The sequence below is a fragment of the Acipenser ruthenus genome, chromosome 6 (genome assembly GCF_902713425.1).
Source record: "Acipenser ruthenus chromosome 6, fAciRut3.2 maternal haplotype, whole genome shotgun sequence".
Taxonomy (NCBI): Eukaryota; Metazoa; Chordata; class Actinopteri; order Acipenseriformes; family Acipenseridae; genus Acipenser; species Acipenser ruthenus.
The window spans coordinates 29,949,299-29,969,944 of NC_081194.1; the positions used below are offsets into that span (position 1 = coordinate 29,949,299).

Below are 20,646 nucleotides of genomic sequence, written 5' to 3' on the forward strand. Positions count from 1 at the left end.
GCCCGAACCGAGTTCGAGGGCGCTGGAACCTCAGGCTCCGAGGCGAGCTCAGCTGGGTGCTGTTACCTGAGTCAGGTCTGGGTCCTGAGTCTCCGTCCGCAAGAAGGACACCTCATCCCAGGAAGCCGCTAGGGAGAGCGCATCCTGTTCCTCAGGTGTGTTTGTCCTGTGGAGGCAACTTCCTCTGGAGCTTTGATGGGGCCGAAGCACTGAGGCGTCGAGCTGTATAGCACCGAGGCACCGGAAAACCCAGAGGGGCTGGGTGAAGTGCCGCAGGCAGCGAGTCCTTGAGGCACCTAGTCCTCGAGGCACCGAGGGTGTTGAAACACAGAGGTACCGAGGCTATGGAGCACCAAGGGCCTGAGGGTCTTGAGGGTACTGGGGCGTAAGGCTAATAAAAACCTTGAAGCGTCGAAGCACTGAGGTGTACAGTCCTCGAGGTGCTGAGGGTGTCGAAGCGGCGAGGTACCGAGGCTCTAGGGCAGCATGACACCGAAGGCACCACTGCACAGGCTTGAAAAGCCTTGAGGCATCAAGAAGCTCTCTAGGTACCAAGGATGCCGAAGCACCGATGCCCCAAGGTTGTGGAGCGCCGGGGCACCGAGGTCACTGAGGGCGCAACGCCGAGGCATGTAGCCAAAGCACTGAGGTACCGAGGCTCTGGGGCAACATGGCACCAAGGGCGCCACTGCAAAGGGCTCGAAAGGCCTCAAGGCTTCGAAGCGCAGAGGCGTGTAGCTCTCGAGGCACAGAGGATGCCGAAGCACCGAGGTACAGTGGCTACCGAGACTCTGAGGCATCGAGGACCTGAGGGTACCAAGGGCGTCGAGGCCTAGACACGGGGGCGCCGAAGCACTGAGCACCAAGTATTGAGGACAAAGCACCAAGGTACTGGGCTGCGTGTCTATGTCTGGGCTGCTTGCAGTCATACAACCAGGAACAGCGCGTAGCTTGCAACAGTGTGGAGCGTAGCCTGCAGACAGTTGCAGTGCAGTCACACAACCAGTGCAGCGCAAAGGTTGCAGTGGAGTGTAGCACCCAAGATGGCGTACGGACTGCGTGGACCCCTCAACCAGTGCAGCTGTTCTTTTTTTTTTTTTTTTTTTTACACACGAGTGGTGATGCTCGCGGTCTGCTCAACACTACGGCCAAGGCCTAATGGAGGAAGCTTGCGGTTTATTTATTATTTTTAAACTGCAATGCAGTAGAAGAGAGAAACTGTAACAGTAAAATCAACAGTAATCGGTGGCCTGTAGGGGCGCTAGGCCACACATCGAGTGGGCGTACTGAGGTCACCCAGAGCCCTCGAGTCAACAGTGGCTGCAGAGCAAGGCCGGACTCGCTGGAGGGCCATGTTCTCCCTTCTCTCTTTTTTTTTTTTTTTTTTTTTTTTTTTTTACAGCTGCAAAAAGCAGAGGAAAATTATAGCAAGAAACATGCAGCAAGCTGCAGAGGTTAGAAAGCAGCCTACAATCGCTAGGCGATGTAGGCTGTTGAAGAAGATTTTTAAACGAACACAGTTGCACATCGTTAGATCAGCCTTCAGTTGCCGAGTTTTTGATTCCGAGGAAGTGGCAAGCCTACTTCCAGCAATTAATTGCACAAAAAACTTGAAAAATGAGCTCTACCTGTCTGTGAAAGGCAAAAGAGACTGATATTTCCGCGCAGTGACTATTTATTACCTCGGTGAGGCGGGGCCTATCGACAGCTTTGATATAAAATGCTAAGCAAATACCTGACTGGCATATGCCAAAAGTATCATTGGCAGTCATCTTCGAATTGAAAGGGAACTGGATAGTAAATGAAATATGTGGTAATGTGGATGTCATTGCGATCAAACCTGTACCAAGTATGGATGGGCGACCAGTCAATAGTGACCACTAAATCTGATGAGTATCTATGTATGTAGATTTCCTGTGGAAATCTGCAAATAACAGCAGCTCTCTATAGAGATCACTTTGAGCGGTAAAAAAATATTTAAAATAATAACAATTTTACTGTAGCTGCAATTCAGAAATCTCTACTTAAACATTTATGCTGCACTAAAATGTACCATTGAGTATGATTACGTTAAAGTTTTTCATAAAGCCTAAAGTTTTTGCACAAGAGCAAAAGCTTGGTAAAAACCAAAACAAATATTACACCAAGGAATGACAACGTTGCTCAGTTCCTTGGTATAATAGGGGTTACACCTTTTGGAATGGATTGCTCATTATTAGAATCTTTTGCATTTATTTGAAGATGAGACCATTATCTTTACATGGATACCAAGGTGTTTAGTAAGTAAGGGGTCTGTTGGGTTATTATAACAACAGGTTCTATACGGTGTTTCTCAAATGATTTTACTTGGCCCTTTGCATTGCTTTTGTCATGGTCTGGACTGATATCTTCTATTGGCCAGCCATTATAAAGTATACAGTGTGCTGTACATTCTTCTGGCTTGATAACTGTACAGGGAGATATACAGTAGCCTATAGGTAAATACCCATGCATATATATATATATATATATATATATATATATATATATATATATATATATATATATATGTAATGGTGTAATAACCAGTGTAACTACTCATTAGTATAACAACATATCCCTTCTTGTTTTGCTGTTTTTGGTTGATTTCCAGATTTCTTCTTCAATTTATTCTGCTACAACAATTTGACGCTCAATTGGGATGTTATTACTTGTAACACAGAAAGTGAGTCAGGTTGATGTTTGTAGTCATCATCTGCATTAACGTTTTTTTAATTGCAACCAGTTATTTTAATCTGATTGCTGGAGAATTTTGCTTATTGTGCAGCAATGATACCTGGCAATTGGAGTGGCTATTGAAGGGTTCAAGATTAGCCATTTTTTTATGGTTGCTATAAAGCCCACATACCTATACTGTACATGTGCACGCTCTGACATACATGCATACATACTCTAGCTTTGGACACATCACACAATGGTAGAACTTTAGAAAGGACACACATGAATGCATACCAAAAAGAAATGTCCAGTACAGTACAGTATGTTATCCCCAAAACAGATTTAATTCCCAAGTAACAAAAAACATCAGAGGTAAATAAAAGGTTAAATATTTCTACAGAAGTAAAAGGTGTGTTAACTTTAAAATGGTAATAAATATATTATTTGAGAAAATGTTGCTTTTTCTATTTTTTTATTAAAAGGAAAAATATATTGAAATAAAGAAGCATATTCTAAATAAGAAAATCATATTTGGCAATGACATTTCATTTTCACTTTGACTTGAGTGAAGCCGATATATCCCAACACCACACTATTCATTCACTTCCTGTACAATAGCATTAGTAACCTATATGACCTAATGTATTGTATAGTGGTAGGATAAAAGGGCTTCACCCAAATAATTTTCAAGCAACAATCCATAAATTAAAGATTTCTGATTATTGTGGTGTTTAGATAAAATCAAGTTTATATTTTTTGTTATACAACAACACCAACACATTTGAAACACCTATAATAACTCTGAATACAGCAGATAGCCACCATGGGCTGGCAGGACGGTACTGATTTTGACAAGAAAAGGAAGGTGTCTAAAATGTTCTAGAAGTATGTGGCCATTCTGCAGTTATTACTGCAACAAATTCCTTCTGGTAAGTTGATAGTATAAATCTATATTGAAGTCTGTTCTTCAGAATGGCCGTACAGTCATTACTTTTGAGGCTGTTCCTCATGAAACAACAGTCATTTGGAAACGGTAGCATCTGCCAGCTTAGAACCTCCTGCAAACCCTCATATGCCCCTGATGCTTGCCAAATAGGTCTGGCCTATAATGTTTGTATGTACATGTATTAACATACACATTACACATTCATGTCATCACAATCACCTTGTGAGGCAATATTCTTTCAAACCCAGTTGTCACATAAAAACACACACACATTAATACTTTATTTTCACAGATTAATACGAGCTAAACCAATCTTTTACCAGGAAGTCATTGTAATTAAGACTTTTTTTACTATAGTATAAAGCAAGCCCTAAGCATTAAATGTTATCTGTTCGCCTGTTTGTTTTAACATTTTACTTCGACCAAACAAACAACGGAGGCTGTGGTCCAGTGGTTAAAGAAAGGGGCTTGTAACCAGGAGGTTCCCGGTTCAAATCCCACCTCAGCCACTGAATCATTGTGTGACCCTGAGCAAGTCACTTAACCTCCTTGTGCTCTGTCTTTTGGGTGAGATGTATTTGTAAGTGACTCTGCAGCTGATGCATAGTTCACACACCCTAGTCTCTGTAAGTCGATAAAGGCGTCTGCTAAATAAACAAATAATAATAATAACGCAATCAAAAGGAAGCTACACATATAATTAATACAGTTGATACATTACCTTGTGCGCATATTAACAATCATATTTGTACAATATAATGTTTCATACATTACTAAAGAGGTGGTCTCGGTCTGTTTGGCAACTGCACAGAGTCTGGTTCGCTTGCTAAACCTCAATGTGAACAACTGCTGGACTCTGTCCTTTTGCACATAGGAAACAAACTATACAAGGTAACCTGACTAGGAAGTAAACATTACGTGGTTTAGTTAATATTCTGAGGGAACAAGTAGAGCAAAAAACAAAAACGGTTTCGAGGAACTTGTGACAGGGATGGCTGTAGTGGTGACGTCAGGGCAGCAGCAGGAAGGAAAACAAACAGGTAAGTACTGCAGGGCAAAGGCGCTGCGGTGCCGTTTATTTAAATAAAAAATACAATACAATGTTTTAACAAAAAAAACACTTGCTCACAGAGCAAAATAAAGGTTTTAAACAAAAAAAAATCACAAACACTAATACAACAAAACCCAGGTCAGGCTGGGCAATCGCCTTCACTGATCATTTCTCCAACTCTCTCTCTCTCTCTCTCTAGTCTCATCCACAGCTTCGACGACAGCAGGGCTAGAACAGACAAAATCAGGTCTCTGCAAATATTTATATTCTGCTTATTCTCCATGATATAGAATCTGAGTGTAACACACAATATTAACTGCTGTTAGTCTGCAAATAATTGCTATTTCCAGCGGTTATAATAAGCCGTTTTTTGTTCTGTAAAGAACATAGTAATGATGGAGGTTAACATGAGATTGAATACCATTGCATGTAGTCAATGTGCCAGAATGTTGTCAGTAAAGATTAATCAAATACCATATTTATGAATTTGTAAGCGGATTGCATTCATTTTCAAATATGTATTTACAATAATTTCAACTTTACTTCGTGACTACCTCCAAAATGGCATCTTCCAAATTTAAACTGCATTTCACTCTTACAATACTACAAAGAGGTAAAGACCATCTGATAATTAACATCGACAGGATAAGGTAGGATGTATATTATTTAGGAAAAATACCTAATGTATATAATTCTAACCTGTTTAATCTCTACGAGGAATGCCCTAGCAGCTCTGTCAGATTGTTCCTTTGACTCTAATCCCCGCCCACTTCGTGTCACGTGCAGAAACCAATACTGCATACACCCATACCAATCTTATACTATGGAAGACCATCTGGGTCAAAAACGCGGTATTTAGTATGCTTTCAAATATTTAATACGCGTATTGATTTGGACCAATCAGAATACATTAAAAAACTACACATTCTAAATAAATGTAAATTAAATGCACATTTTCTACGACTGGACTGGTCCTTTTTCAGTTGTACCTTGAGTTCTCCTTGAATTTATCATTGCACTCCAGGATCTTCTTTATCTGTGGTCCGACGAAGACATCAGCTTTGACCTTTGCCTCAGACAGCTTAGGGAAGAAGTCTTGAAGGTACTTGAAGGCTGCCGACTCCTTATCTAGAGCTCTGACAAATTGTTTCATAAGGCCCAGTTTGATGTGCAGTGGTGGCATCAGCACCTTCCGGGGGTCCACCAGTGGCTCCCACTTGACGTTGTTCCTCCCCACAGAGAACTCGGTCCGCTGTGGCCAGTCCCGCCTGTGGTAGTGCGCCTTGGTGTCCCTGCTGTCCCAAAGGCAAAGATAGCAGGGAAACTTGGTAAAACCGCCTTGAAGACCCATCAGGAATGCCACCATTGCAGCCTCTTGATGCCATCTCAGAAAAATGCAGATATGTATCCACTTAGGCAGCTGGAACTAAACTGAACTGGTGGGCTTAAGGCCCCTGTATTTATGCTACTATTTATATTACTGGAAAGTTCTAGAAGTTACTCTAAGTTTACTCAGCACTGAATCTATCTGGAATGTTCTGGAAAATAGGGAAATTTCAAAATATCACTGTCCTGGTCACAAAAGCAAAGTTTGTGGGGAATAATAGCCATTTTCTATACTTTTGAGGCATAAGCAATTAGGAAATAACACATACTACCCAGGAACCAAAAAAAAAAAAAATTTGTTACACAGTGTTATTATTATTATTTATTTCTTAGAAGATGCCCTTATCCAGGGCGACTTACAATTGTTACAAGATATCACATTATACATATTATACATTATTTCACATTATACAGATATCACATTGTTTTTTACGTACAATTACCCACAGTAATCTAGGTAAAGTACCTTGCTCAAGGGTACAGCAGCAGTGTCCCCCACAAGGGATTGAACCCATGACCCCTCGGTCAGGAGTCCAGAGCCCGAACCACTACTCCAAGAATAAGGAAAATTGTAAATCATGGCGACGTTAGATTTTCTTCTACGGTGCAAATATAGATTTCCTGAGTGCTGCCAACTTCTTGAGACAGACAATGTTGACCGTAACACGGTTCAGTTTGTATTAACAATGTACACAATCATTTTTTTTAATGTTCTAATTCTATTTATTTTAGTTTTACACTAAAATATTGAGTTACTATAGCTAATATTAGATTTAATGTCAGATCTTTCAACACTTGTTTAAAATTACATATTAGTTACAGTGGGGTTACCACGGAATTAAAGTGATTTCTATGACGCCGTCGGTTGATGGTCGTCTTGGAGGGTCCGGGTTTATCCATCTTTCACTAGACTTTACCCAATGCCAAGTCCATATACTGCCACGAATTGGGCGGGAATGGCAGATGTAAGGCGACTTTTAATTGGATAATTTATTACACTTACTATTTTTCATTGGTTCTCATGTCATTTTCTGTGATATGATTGGCCAAATTAGTATGTTTAATAATTAGAATTACAATACGTACTAAAGTAAAATGAGAACATGTACTAAATAATGTGTTTTTCACCCAGACAACCTTCCATGTTATACACATGCAAACCAACACAATACAAACCTAGACTATAGCTGCAAACCGATATAGTACACACGCAAACCAATTCAGTATGCACACAAACCAATATATTATGCATGTGAACCAATGTATTAAACATACAAACCAATATATTGTACAAACAAACCAACCAGTACCAAAATACAAATCATCATGCCTTTGTCAGACAATATTTCAAATGGTATTCAATATGCTGCGCATGTATTTTTATATCTGCTTTTAAAGCACTAAACAAACATGGCTTCGAAAAAGCAAGAAAAAAAAAACTATGTAACTTTTACATGAGTTTAATAAGTCATTTCTCAATGTGTTAATAACATACTGTTTTCCAAGGAAAAGGGTCAACTTAATTAAGTCTTATATAAAACTATGATGTACAAACTCTTAAAACTTCATATAGATATAAATACTGACTTTATAAATACTATTTTAACCATGTGTTGTATCATCATACTAATTATATATTAATCATATTTCAGAAGTAAGTCTTCAAACTGCTCTAATGTCACAATAAAAAGATGCATTTTTGGTGTAATACATTTTGCGAGACATGTCTTCCATTGCTGTAGCTATATATATATATATATATATATATATATATATATATATATATATATATATATATAATCAATCTTACTAAACAAGCAGTACAGTTAAAGTATATTTTAATTTTCCATTACTTGAGAAAACTCACTTTGATTTTCACCTAGCCTTCAAAATGAGTAAGATGCAATTCGATTTTCCCCAAAATAAATTATCCCTACCTGGTCACCTTTGAGAAAATCTTCAGTTTAAATTAAACACTTGTCATAATAAAAATATAGATTAGCTATAAATTATTGAACCCCCTAAATTATGTTATTTTATCCTGTCGCTGTTAAAGCAGTGAAATAGTCATTTGTAAACAGCCTACTGCATTTAAGAAGGTTATGTTGTGTAAGATTCAGTGCATATACAATAGTGGTATACTGCTGTTTTTACAAATGAATATGAAATGGAATTAAAGAAAAAAAAAAAATAATAATTAACTCACTGCTGCTCTTTTTTTCTGATGCTCAGCTATAGCATACCTGTCAACACTGAGTTTTCAAAATACGGGAGCTTTTGTAAACTGAAATCTCATTGGGGGGGGGGGGGGGTTGCAGGTGCGTAGCTAAGTATGTGAACTTGCCTCGCGCACTGAATGCATGCCTGCCACAGGACTCCCCTGGGTCCTAAACACTGCTAGTACAGACAGTGATTGAAGTAATCACACACCGGCCATGAATTTGTTAGACATTAAAGGTTTACTGACAGAAGGGGGGTTAACAGTAGAATACGGGAGAAATTTGTCCCGGGAGATGTCCGGGAGAAGGGTCCAAAATACGGGAGACTCCCGGTGAATATGGGAGAGTTGACAGGTCTGCTATAGTGTATCTTCCTTACTGAAAAGTATTTGAATAGTGCAGTGCTTTGCGTTTTGTTTTTCCGATGCAGTCATAAAGCCTGCTTGACTGCCACCTCTAATTGAAGATGAGATCGTCCCCTAACTGTCATGGATTAATAAGTGCTGTCCATTTACAGCCATGTAGCCAAATACTTTCTTATAAGTCGCCTGTGACTTTTGTAAAATAAAAAACGACATTTCTGATATGTTAATGTCTACACACACACTTAGAAATAGATATATGTATGTGTGTGTATCCTACAAATTAATCTAATCACTTGATCAGTATTGTCACTTAATCACTTATATCAGTATTGGTGGGCTCTTTGTACATATATTGCTTCAGTTGTCATCTAGCCACCTCCTTTTTATTTTTCTGATGGTTCATTTTAATTGTCATGAAAACTAAATAAAATGTAATCACCAGATTAAAAGATACTTCTGAGATAAATCAACAGCACCAGCCTAGGCTAAATCTTTCAACACCATGTCATTTCGGGATCTTACAGCAGCAATTTAACACTCAACAAAACAATTGCAGCGATTAATTAATCTATACCTTCTTAAATGATTTAAGAGCATTGCTCTTATGCGTTTCCTTGCATAAGGGATTGCTTAATGCTGGCTTGTATTTTTGGTTGTAAGAATTAACTCAGACCAGTACTGAACAATATATGTCTTAGTTCTAGTAATACATGTACTTATATTCAGATACACTCGTGTGGCGATGTGCTGTTAGTATGAGTGAAGATTTACTGAACTGCTAAACCAATACCATCGCTAATAAACCAGATTAACAATGAACCTTAACCACACAAAAATTGATCCAAACGCCACGTGCATTTTACAAGGGTTGAAAATAAAATCTAATGATGGCACTGACATGTTAAAAAAAATGTAGTTCAACTGGCGAGATACAGTTCCAATTCATTCGACATTTATATGCAAATTAAAATGATTTCAAGTAATATATAATAATATAAGTAATATATGACTTTCCGTTACATTGCCATCCATAAATGTAATTACCCCAGTACTCACATGGCTAGGAGATGTCACCTCAGATAGATATTAAGGCTCAAGAGCAAGATCTTTCCTCTGATTTTAGCAATTGCTTCAGGACTTGGTCACTTTGCAACTTCAAACAGCACAGGAGGGTGTTTAGATTCCTCCAGGTTGTTATGTAGCCTATAAATAGGTAACTTTTGATGGAATCAGCTAACAAATGAGAGGAGAAAGCGTAATTTTGCGCAGGAGCCCCCCTTTCTCTTGCTTGGATCAGACCCCCTCCCTTACCATCAGTGATAAAGTTGTGATGTTTGTGTAAAGGAATAGTAATCTTAATTTTACTTCTGAGAAAAAAAGCACACATCAACACAATATCAGAGGGGACTGGGGAATAGAAATCTGAAGCAAGAAAGAAATGTGTGGTCTCTGCTTGGGTTAGCGGTCATGGTAGAAAACCAGCACTGCAATTTACACAGCAATACAAAGATTCTCCTTCCTAGCACCGTCCAGAGCGTTCTTCTGGTGATAACTCTAAACTGCATATAGTCACAGAATCCGTGTGATCCTTTCAAGGTATCAACAGAGGACGACAGCGGTTTATGTTTGAAATGTCTAATAGACCGAAGCGTTAACCCATTCAGTATAGAGTGCAACCTTGCTGCAGGAACTGAAAGAAACATTTGTAATTCAAAGAGGGTTTTTTTTGTTCTTCTTATTGATGTAATATATACAAGAATGTACAAGCAAGAGTATACTAAAAAAAAAAAGTATACTTGGACCAAAGTAGTAAAAAAATAGTTTACTAAAAGTATACTGTTTACAACTTTTTTGTAAGGGAAATGTTAGACTTGTACCAATAATTAATTAATTTTGTTAAAATAGCATATGGTTAAAATGCGTGTTTATGTCTTGGTCGAAACTTATGTAGAAATGAATGGCGCATTATAGGGAACCCCAGTATTTTTTTCAGAAAGATAAATTAAACGCGTCAGTTTTCAAATTTACAACAGATACAGTTAGAAAACCGATACTATGTGTATTTGTATACAAGTAGGTAACGTTTTTTTTTGTTGTTTTTAAAAAAAAAAAAAAAAAAAACATATTTCGTGGTTCTGTATTCGTACAGGGATTGACGGCATGTTTCTAAATGTTTCACTAAAAGAGTCTATATGGGAAAGATTGCCTGATAACTCTGTACAGTACGCGTAGAATGTTGTTGAGATGCAAAGCTATTGACAGGTGCCTGTTATCCGAGTCACAGATATGTTTTGACAGGTGTTTGTTACTGGAAATATATTATGACAGGTACCTGCTGTTTGGGTTACAAAGGTGTTGACTTGTCCCGACTGGTACTTGTCACGCGAGTTGATGTTATTGACATATAGTGACTGTCAGGTAAATTGCTCTGGCCAAAGAATATGTAAATGCTGTAATGCGTTTTAAAATTCAAATAGATGCATTCTATGCATCACAAACCTGCAGGGAATATTTAAACGATAAATCAGATACTGTATAACAAACTAACAAAACGAGATTCCTCTTTTAATTTTCAGAAATGTGTGTTTTCAAAAAAACAGGCATACTAATAACTTGTTATGATTTATAACAAAAATATTATTCAAATCCTATATAGTAAGACAAAGGCATGCAGTTGTCTGTTAATGAATAATAATACATACATACATACATACGTACATACGTAGATACATACATATTTAATGCAGTACTAGGTAGACCAGGTAACGAGAATTAATTCAAGCAGATGAAGCCCAGGTGAGACCAATGCCAATGGTTGTATATTATAATTTGTATATTATAATGCGTATATTAAGGTGAGTTCTGGACTGGAATTAGCTTGTTTATTTTATTTTAAAATACATTTACTGTGGAAACAGTTTTTAAATGTTTCATATCGTCTTCTGTTAATTTCGTCTTTCTGTTTTCTAAAAGTCGGTTTTATGAAAGAAACATGTGACATGGTTAGTTCTCTTTTAGAATTGCTTTCATGAAGAATAATGGACGTCACTCAAAAGTTTACTCTCCAATTAAGAAAGCTCGTGTTTTCATTAGTGCTATTTCGTTTAACAAAGTAACCTAATTAAAGTAAACACCTACAGTCATCTATGGTAATCAATAGTATTAAAGCGGGACATATTGCTATAATAAGGCCATCTATCTGTCAGAGTCACATTTTGTGCAATTTCTCTAAAGCCCTGCATGTCAATTAGGGACATATTAAATGTATGTTACACTTCCCATTTCGACTGCATTGAAGGCATAGTTCTTTCCTTAAAGGATGATCCAGAGCATCTGAAATCTTTGATGTTCCCAGAAGTTTCCTTTTGATTAATGTTCAGCAGGCTGTTTCTCTGTTTCATATTCATATCTAATCTCATGCCCCATAAACTAATAACAAAAGGCTCACATTATTTCATCTGCTAGACTGCAAGTGAAAACTGCTATTTGTGACACATGCTTGATTTATTAAGTTTTAAAAAGTTTCTACATGTGGATTTTCATTGAAATGTTTTATTTCCTGTTTAATGACTTTGTTTCTTGCATACCTTATCTGACAGAACCAGAACTCTTTAACACGTTTTGCCTGTTATTTCTTCACAAGCTCTAATTGCATGCCCACCCAAGTACCTTTTAGAGGGTGTAAGTACGTAAAAAAACATATTCCATCAATCCAACTATGTATTTGCCGACACTATCACAATAATTGCATACACTCTAAAAACGTTTTGCTAGTATAAATCTACAGTAGTTAATGATTACATTTTCTCTGGAGACATTTGATCCACAGAGCAAACATTATAGTTTTTAAGAAATGTGCAAGCAATCCATACTGTCCAAAAAGTCTTATTTTACTATGAATTATTCTACCTTTCTGGTATTAAATACTGTTGCAACCTTATAAACAGGAAACAAAATGAAAGAAAATACCTGCATGAATGAGAAGATTAATGGGGACAGGTGGTCAGGTAAGGTTATCCAGAAATCAATAAGGTTTAAAGTGCTTATTTTGAGAATTACAAATGTCTTAAGCTAAGTGGTAAGACTATTGCCATTTTTGTTTGTTTATTTTGTTTTAATTACCTGTGTAAAAGAAAAAAAACTACAGGGTTCTAAAGTAAATTGAGAAAGGAAATCAAAAATAAGAAAAAAAAAATTATACATTCTACAAAAAAACTCAAATTTTAGTAGTGTATTTTAAGGATGAATATGCATTTATTAAGGGTTCTGGGTTACTGGCAAAAATGCACATATTTTCCCATATGAGACATTTCCAACCTGGCTCATACCTCATTGTAGGTTAACATTTATATAATAGGTAACCAACGGATGGGTAAACCAGGTACATTAAGAGAGCTGCATGATGCTTAAAAAGACTGACCTTGAAAACAGAGGGGGTTTGCAATAACATTGCAGTAACCTAATATTTTACTATACTAGCAAGCGCAGAATGCATTGACAAGCCGCAATGAAGTGGCTAAAAGCTATGCTGTCTTCAGTGCTTGGATTAAATAATATATCAACTTAGTGGATAAATATGATAGGAAAAAGCAATGTGGGACGGTACTAACAGTAACATTAATACTATTACTACTAATAATAATATAGAAAAAATATAACTAAATTATTAAAAACGTTTACCATAAAAATGAATTTCCATATTTTTATACAGTATCTTATCATTTATATTTAACCGTTTAAAAAAATGCATTGATTGTCACCTCTCGCCTTCACTGAAGTACAGGTACTATATTTTAACTGGCCATAACTAATAGATCCTTGAAACTTGCACTATAAATAACTAATTCATAGCTAAATCATTTTTGTTAAAATTATTTTTAGTTTTGCCAAGCCTTATTTAAATTGTGTTTAATTATTAACTACCAAGTCACTCTTGTAAAAGAGGTAGCTACCTCACTGAGTTATTTTTTACCTGATCAAAATACAATAAAAAATGTTTATTGCATTTATCTTCTTTAATATTGGCTAACTTTTTTTTCTTAAATTAGGTACATAGAGCTGTACTGTTTTTACACAATTGAACCCAACTGTAGACCACAGACTAACTGTACTTTCTGCATTTTTATATTCAGAGAGACCAATGGGTTCGAAAATACAGTAATTAAGTACTAGAAGTGAAACCTTGGATTCATATAATTAATAAACAATAAGAATCAATTTCACCTCCTCTTTATTTATTCTCTTTTACAACCCGGTTCTCTGTTCATTTCTAGTTGTACCATCTTTTTTGACAGTTCTCAACTTGGTAGATTCTAACATGAAACAGACCGGAAAAATTAGCTGGTCATAGAAATGCAGTAGGGATTGGCTAGTAATGATGAAATTATGTATAAACCAGAACAACACACACAAATAGCCTAATGAAGGAAGAGACAGTTTAACACAGTTCACTATTGCAGAAAACAGCAGATTAAACATAAGACAATGGCAGGGTAAGACAATAAAATTTATATTTAACCGTGTAAAAAAATTAAACATAAGACAATTATAGGAGGCTGTGTGGTCCAGTGTTTAAAGAAAAGGGCTTGTAACCAGGAGGTCCCCGGTTCAAATCCCACCTCAGCCACTGACTCACTGTGTGACCCTGAGCAAGTCACTTCACCTCCTTGTGCTCCGTCTTTCAGGTGAGACGTAGTTGTAAGTGACTCTGCAGCTGATGCATAGTTCATACACCCTAGTCTCTGTAAGTCGCCTTGGATAAAGGCGTCTGCTAAATAAACACACAATTAAACATAATACAATGTAGTTTAGAAACTCCATATCATGCACATTCCTCATGCTATAGGAAGTGCATAGCCAAAACTTGGTTTGACTTAAAAGGGTGGGTAAATCGCCTTCTCACCCTAAAAAGCTCCACAAATTTACCAAAAACAAAGGTTTGTTTGCATGGAAACAAGTTCAAAAGCTGTATCTTATGTTCACAAGACCAGCAGTGAAGAGCTTTTCTACTATAACTAAAGGCCGTATCAAGTGGAAGTAGCCCTGGCAAGCTTCTTTGTCCAAATAGAAAAAAATAAACATACAGTACGAGGAGTTTAGAGACCTCTTCATTCAGTGTTTTTTTTTTTCAGTGACACCATTTATTTAATTTTCAAATTATTGCCATTTGACTCATAAAATGATAGTGCCTTAAAATTAAGTTGTCTTATAAGCAAGGTTATAAAAAATACTGAAGCTATTTTTGTTTTAATTCAATTCTCATTCAAACAATAACAACATCATTGCAAGTGTTCTCTGCACGTCATAGCACATCACTGGACTCTCTTGTTTTCACCTGTGTCCATCTCACACCTGTTTCTGCTGCCTCTGATTAAGGATTGCTACGGATTCATCTTCCCCGCCGGTGTGAGCCAATCGTGTAAGAACATCAGGAAAGGGCACTGGCTGAATTTAGGTGTTTCTGGGTTGTTATGTTATTTTATTAGTTAGTTAGTTGTGTATTTTAAATATTTATAATTCTTAATTTATATGTCTGCTATGTCTTTCCATCTGCCATGTCTCACTTTATTTTCTTTTTCTGTTTTCTTTTTCAATATAAGACTGTAATGTATATATTGTTACATTTTGTGTAATTTCTGTAAGTCGCTTTGGATAAAAGTGTCTGCTAAATAACTAATTAATAATATTAATAATAATAATAATAATAATAATAATAATAATAATAATAATAATAATAATAATAATAATAATAATAATAATAATAAATAAATAAATAAATAAATAAATAATGAAGCCCTTTGCAAAGCACAGAAAGATTTTTCTTTCATTCTTTACACTTTTGTTATCTTTGTGTTTGGTCATTGGATAGCTGATTGCTTTAAGCCTAGACTTTTCTGTCTCTTTGCAATAAGATGCAATTCACTGTACACTAGCCTTAAGTAGCCTACCTACCAAAGGCACAATTAGTTTACTTTTGTACATCAAAATGTATTAAATTAGCATAGCTGGGAATTCATGCCTGTGGTATCCAGTGTTATTGTTGTAGGCTACCGACAACACCAGGCTTCAGCGACCACCTATAGAGTTGAAGTAAAATCTTAAACACAATTCATTGAGCAACATTTGTTTTAGAAGAACGAAAACATGAAAAAGAGAAAGAAAAAAAAACCTTTCGTTCCACAATTTTGTTCAAAAATCCAGGGCTTATCATTAGCTTGCTGCAAGACTTACAGAACAAAGTTCCAGAAAGTTTAAAGTGGCCAAATGAGGCAGGCTGTACTTGCATTTTCAATATCATATCAGTAGTAATTGGAATGCAGACAGAAACATTTAAATTTACCCTCCTGTATTTTAATATCAATTAGGTTATTTGCATTTGGAAGGAGAATTGCTCTCCCTAAAGGAAAACTACATGGAAACCCAAATTCCAAAAAAAATAAAAAAAATTAAAAAAAATTGTTACATATGTCTATTTCATGTAAGTAATCATTAACTTTGTTGTACGTAAGGAGCAGTTTGCTGTTGGCAGGCCATAAAACAGGTAGAAGTTAACTGTAATATATTTATTCCAGTGAGCATCTTACCATGAAATCAAGGACCACTGTTCCATGCTTCCTTGAGTCTGACTGTCTCAACTGGACGTTCTTCAGTATCTACTGTACTGCTTATACGAGCATCATTGTTAGAAACATGTGGCCTACCTTTGATGTAAAGTCTGCACACGTGAATATTTAAAAACAAGACTAGCTCAAGGAGAGAATATGTACTTGTAAAATTATGAACATATTGGCCATCTTCATTAGGAGACAGGTTTTCTATTATGGTCATTATTTTAATTCAAGTTATGTTTGGCTGGGTATAAATCAGTTTCTAGCTACAGGCCTCTTCCTGACCCGACCTCCTCTTATTCAGCAGAATGGATGGCATTACCAATTTTAGGTTCTCTAATTGAGTAATAATTTAACTCCTTCCTAAGGCAATTTGTCCTTGTATCTTACCATACTGTTTAGCTGAAATCTTTAACTTTAACAAATACATTAGTTCAAGAGTTCAAGGACTGCAAGCGTCTATGTATGGGTTATGTTGACACTTGTACAGCGTAAACAGACCTTATACACAGAGCTTTGCTGTCCTATAAACCAATATTATACTACAACTATTTAAAGTTATTTATTTATCTTTGTTTGTCTGAAATAATCATTGTAGTCCACTGAAAGAGTTAACTGTTTGAGAGCAGGGCTCATCCGTAAGCAGCGGTTTTAAAACTGGTGTCATAAATGAGTGTCATTCCAGTGTTGCTTTATTTGCCGTTCCATTATTGAGTAGTAACAGAACAGCTGACCTCCATAGAAAACTATGGCAGAGCAGTATCCAGTTATTCTATAACAAACAGATCAAACATGCCATTCTGTTACTGCAATAGGAATCTCCAGGTTATTAAACAAGGTACCATAAATGCAGCTTTGAAGGGTATGATTCAGATATGAATGGTTTCATACACATATTTAACTAATATGGATCAATTTATTTTTTAAAAAGGGACTGTTATGACTAATCATTACCACACCACTGTATATACTAGAAGCAGATGATGTAAATGCTTCAGTGGGAAAATGCCAAACTTATATTTAAACCACGCTATAATCGATTATTAGCAATGTATATGTTAATTCTAAATTACTGGGTTGGCCTCAATGACAATGGTGGAGTTTCCATGCGTATTATTTTTTAGATCGAGACATTTGCTCGAGAAAAATGTCTGGTGTAAAATGCTTTTTTGGGGTTTCCATTCGCTCAGTTTATTTTACTCTAGTAAACCCTGGGCTTGTAACCAGGAGGTCCCCGGTTCAAATCCCACCTCAGCCACTGACTCATTGTGCGACCCTGAGCAAGTCACTTAACCTCCTTGTGCTCCGTCTTTCGGGTGAAACGTAGTTGTAAGTGACTCTGCAGCTGATGCATAGTTCACACACCCTAGTCTCTGTAAGTCGCCTTGAATAAAGGCGTCTGCTAAAAAAAAAAAAAAAAAAAAATTAGCTATGCCTAAAGTACTCGTGCTGTTTTTGAAGATTACTAGTGAAAATGTGGTTTCCATGCGCAGAGAACTGGTACACGAGTGAATCTAATCTGCTGTTATAAAACAAAATACCTCGTGCTTGGTTGGTTAATGTGTTTTACTGCTCTTGCTAAATTGTTGTTGGCACAAGGCACAAGGTATGTTGCTTTATTACAGAGCCTCGTTGCATTAGCGCCTCCCAGGGCCACAGAGCCTCAGGGCCTCGGTGCCTCGACACCTCCGGTCTAAAAGTACTGCGCAGGAGGCTAGCAGAGTTCATGGGCGAGCCTCTACGGTCGACTCTGATGAACCGGCTGTGTCTTCGGGGGTCCCATCCCCCCCTCTCCTCCGCTTGCCTTCGAGCCCTTCACAGAGCATACCCTGTGCGCAGGTTCCAGCCCCTCGAGTGTGCAGCCGCTCAGGCTCTCCTTCAAGGAGCAGCAAGAGGTTAAGGCACTCAAGGCAGGCAAAGGACATATCTGACCTAAAGAGCCAGATGGCTCAGGTTTTAGAGTACCAGGTCATGCAGCAGTCTATTAACCCTGCTCCTGCCCCAGCTCCACCCCTGGCACCTGCACCGGGAGCGATCCTGCCTCCACTGGTGGTTGATCCGGTTCCCTTAGAGCAGGATGAGGCGATGAGTGAGGAGAATCAGGATGTAAGGTCCAGGACACAAAGGTGGGTCTCAGCTCTGAGGTTGCCTCTGAAGCTGATGCGACCCCTCCCTCAAGCTCTTTTCGGGTGTTCATGGAGCGAGCCTCCAGATTCCTCCAGGTTCCCTGGCAGGCAGCGCCTGAACAACATCAGTCACTATTCAAGCTTCAAACCCCCAGCCTTTTCTGGTGTTCCCGGATTTTCTGGAGGAGGTTCAGTCCTCCAGGCAACAACTGGCCTCTGCGCCGAGCGTCTCCAAGAGCACAGCCCCTCTGGCCTCCTTGGAAGGTGCAGAAGCACTGGGGCTAGCACAGTTTCCGCCGGTGGACTCCACCATAGCGGCATTGGTGCGAGTCCCTCCAGTGGGAGGCCTGGCCAAGGATCATGTATGCCCTAACAGCCAATGCAGAATTACAGAAGCCCACCTCAAAAAGGCGTATGCAGCCGACACAGGGAGTCTCTTGATGGCCTACCTGGATGGCATGCTACAGTCTGTAGCTATTCCCGAAACCACTAGCTTCAGAGCTATGCTTGGTTTCGGGTACACTGCTGCAGATATCCGGCTTCCAGGGTCAAGCCCTGGGCAGAAGCCTGGCAGGCCTGGTGGTGGCACGCAGACAGCTTTGGCTGTCTCAGGCAGGCTCCTCGATGTGGACAAGTCTGCCCTGTTGGACGCATCTATCTCCCCTGGCCATACCTTCGGGCCAGTGGTGGAGGAGATATTACAACGCTCCCACAAAAAATGGGAAGCATCTCGGCAGGTGACTGCAATGCTTCCTTCCCGTGCCCCGAAAGGGAAAGTGCTGGCACTCGGCAGTTACTTGGACGCATCTATCTCCCCTGGCCATACCTTCGGGCCAGTGGTGGAGGAGATATTACAACGCTCCCACAAAGAACGGGAAGCATCTCGGCAGGTGACTGCAATGCTTCCTTCCCGTGCCCCGAAAGGGAAAGTGCTGGCACTTGGCAGTTACTATGGTAATCCAGACAGTTCCAATCCCCAATGTGCCGCGTGTTGACCTGTGGCACCTCCTGCAGGCCTCTGTGGCAGCCAACACAGGGGCCGTCGGCAAGGATGGAGAAACGCTGGACGTGGGGCCCCAGTGCATCAGCGTGCAGGGAGACAGTTCCATCGGAGCCGCCTATGGCCAGAAGCAAGGGCCCTGAAGGTTTGCGGCCTCAGACCCACCCTTTCTTGCAACACCAGCTGCAATATTGATGCAATTGCACCTCAGACTCTTGTGTGCTCACCACCGTACACACCGGTTACGCACTGCAATTCAGATCAGGACCTCCTCCTTTTTGAGGGATCAGGACTACATCCGTGAACGACCCTGTCCAGGTCTTGGCCCTCAGGCAAGAAGTAGAAACATTACTTCTCAAACAAGACATCCACCTCATAGAACACACTGCTCAAGAAGAGGGGTTCTACTCAAGATACTTTCTGGTGCCAAAAAAGGACGACAACCTTCGCCCTCAACGGGTTCCAGCTAGTCACACATCACCACATCCTCCAGTGTGTCCAGCCGGGCGACTGGTTTACAACAGTGGACCTGAAGGACGTGTATTTTCACATCCCTATTTGTCCAGCACATATCTCCGCTTCTCCTTTCAGGGAGCATCTTCGAGTTTTCCGTGCTGCCTTTTGGCCTCTCCCTAGCCGCCCACATTTTTCGAACTGCCTGGATGCCATCCTAGCTCCCTTGCAACTGCAAAGGATCAGGGTGTTGAACTACCTCAACGACTGGTTGATCTGTTCCCAGTCGCAGGAAGGAGCAAGGGCGCACACGGCGATAGTGACAGAACACCTGGCTGAGTCTAACCCTCAAAGACACCAAAAGCCAATTAATACCGGTGCAGAGTATGGTCTACTTGGGTCTCCAGCTGGATTCCCTGACGATGCAAGCCTACCTGTCGGACGACAAAGTGGCCACCATTCACAACTGTTTAGCTCTGTTTCAGTACAGTACAATTGGTGTTGTGAGAAACTATTGGGTCTGATGGCCGCAGCTACATCAGCCATTCAGCTGGGGTTACTCCACATGCACCCGATCCAAGCGTGGTTCAATGCTTTTTGGCTACACCCCAAGCATGACAGACACCATCGGCTGACTGTGTCTCGCTCATGCTGGGAAGCCCTGCGCGAAGGCGTAAGGATTGGAGTGATACACAACCGGCAGGTGGTGACGACACGGTCTGGATTGGCAGAGGAGTCCATGGGTCCTGGTCGGGTCGCTGGACGTCCCTGACATAAATGCACTGGAGCTCTGAGT

At 39.2% G+C, this 20,646-nt stretch overlaps 1 protein-coding gene across 1 annotated transcript in view; it reads right to left on the reverse strand.

Moving 5' to 3' along the window:
• The window catches only part of esrrga (estrogen-related receptor gamma a), a 256,814-nt gene extending 246,968 nt beyond the window's left edge, over nt 1-9,846 (reverse strand). Inside the window, exon 1 of the mRNA XM_034018872.3 lies at nt 9,721-9,846. Coding sequence (XP_033874763.1) covers nt 9,721-9,722 — 2 coding nt within the window. The 5' untranslated portion in view covers nt 9,723-9,846. The remainder of the gene's footprint in view (nt 1-9,720) is intronic.
• Between the last annotated feature and the right edge of the window lie 10,800 nt (nt 9,847-20,646).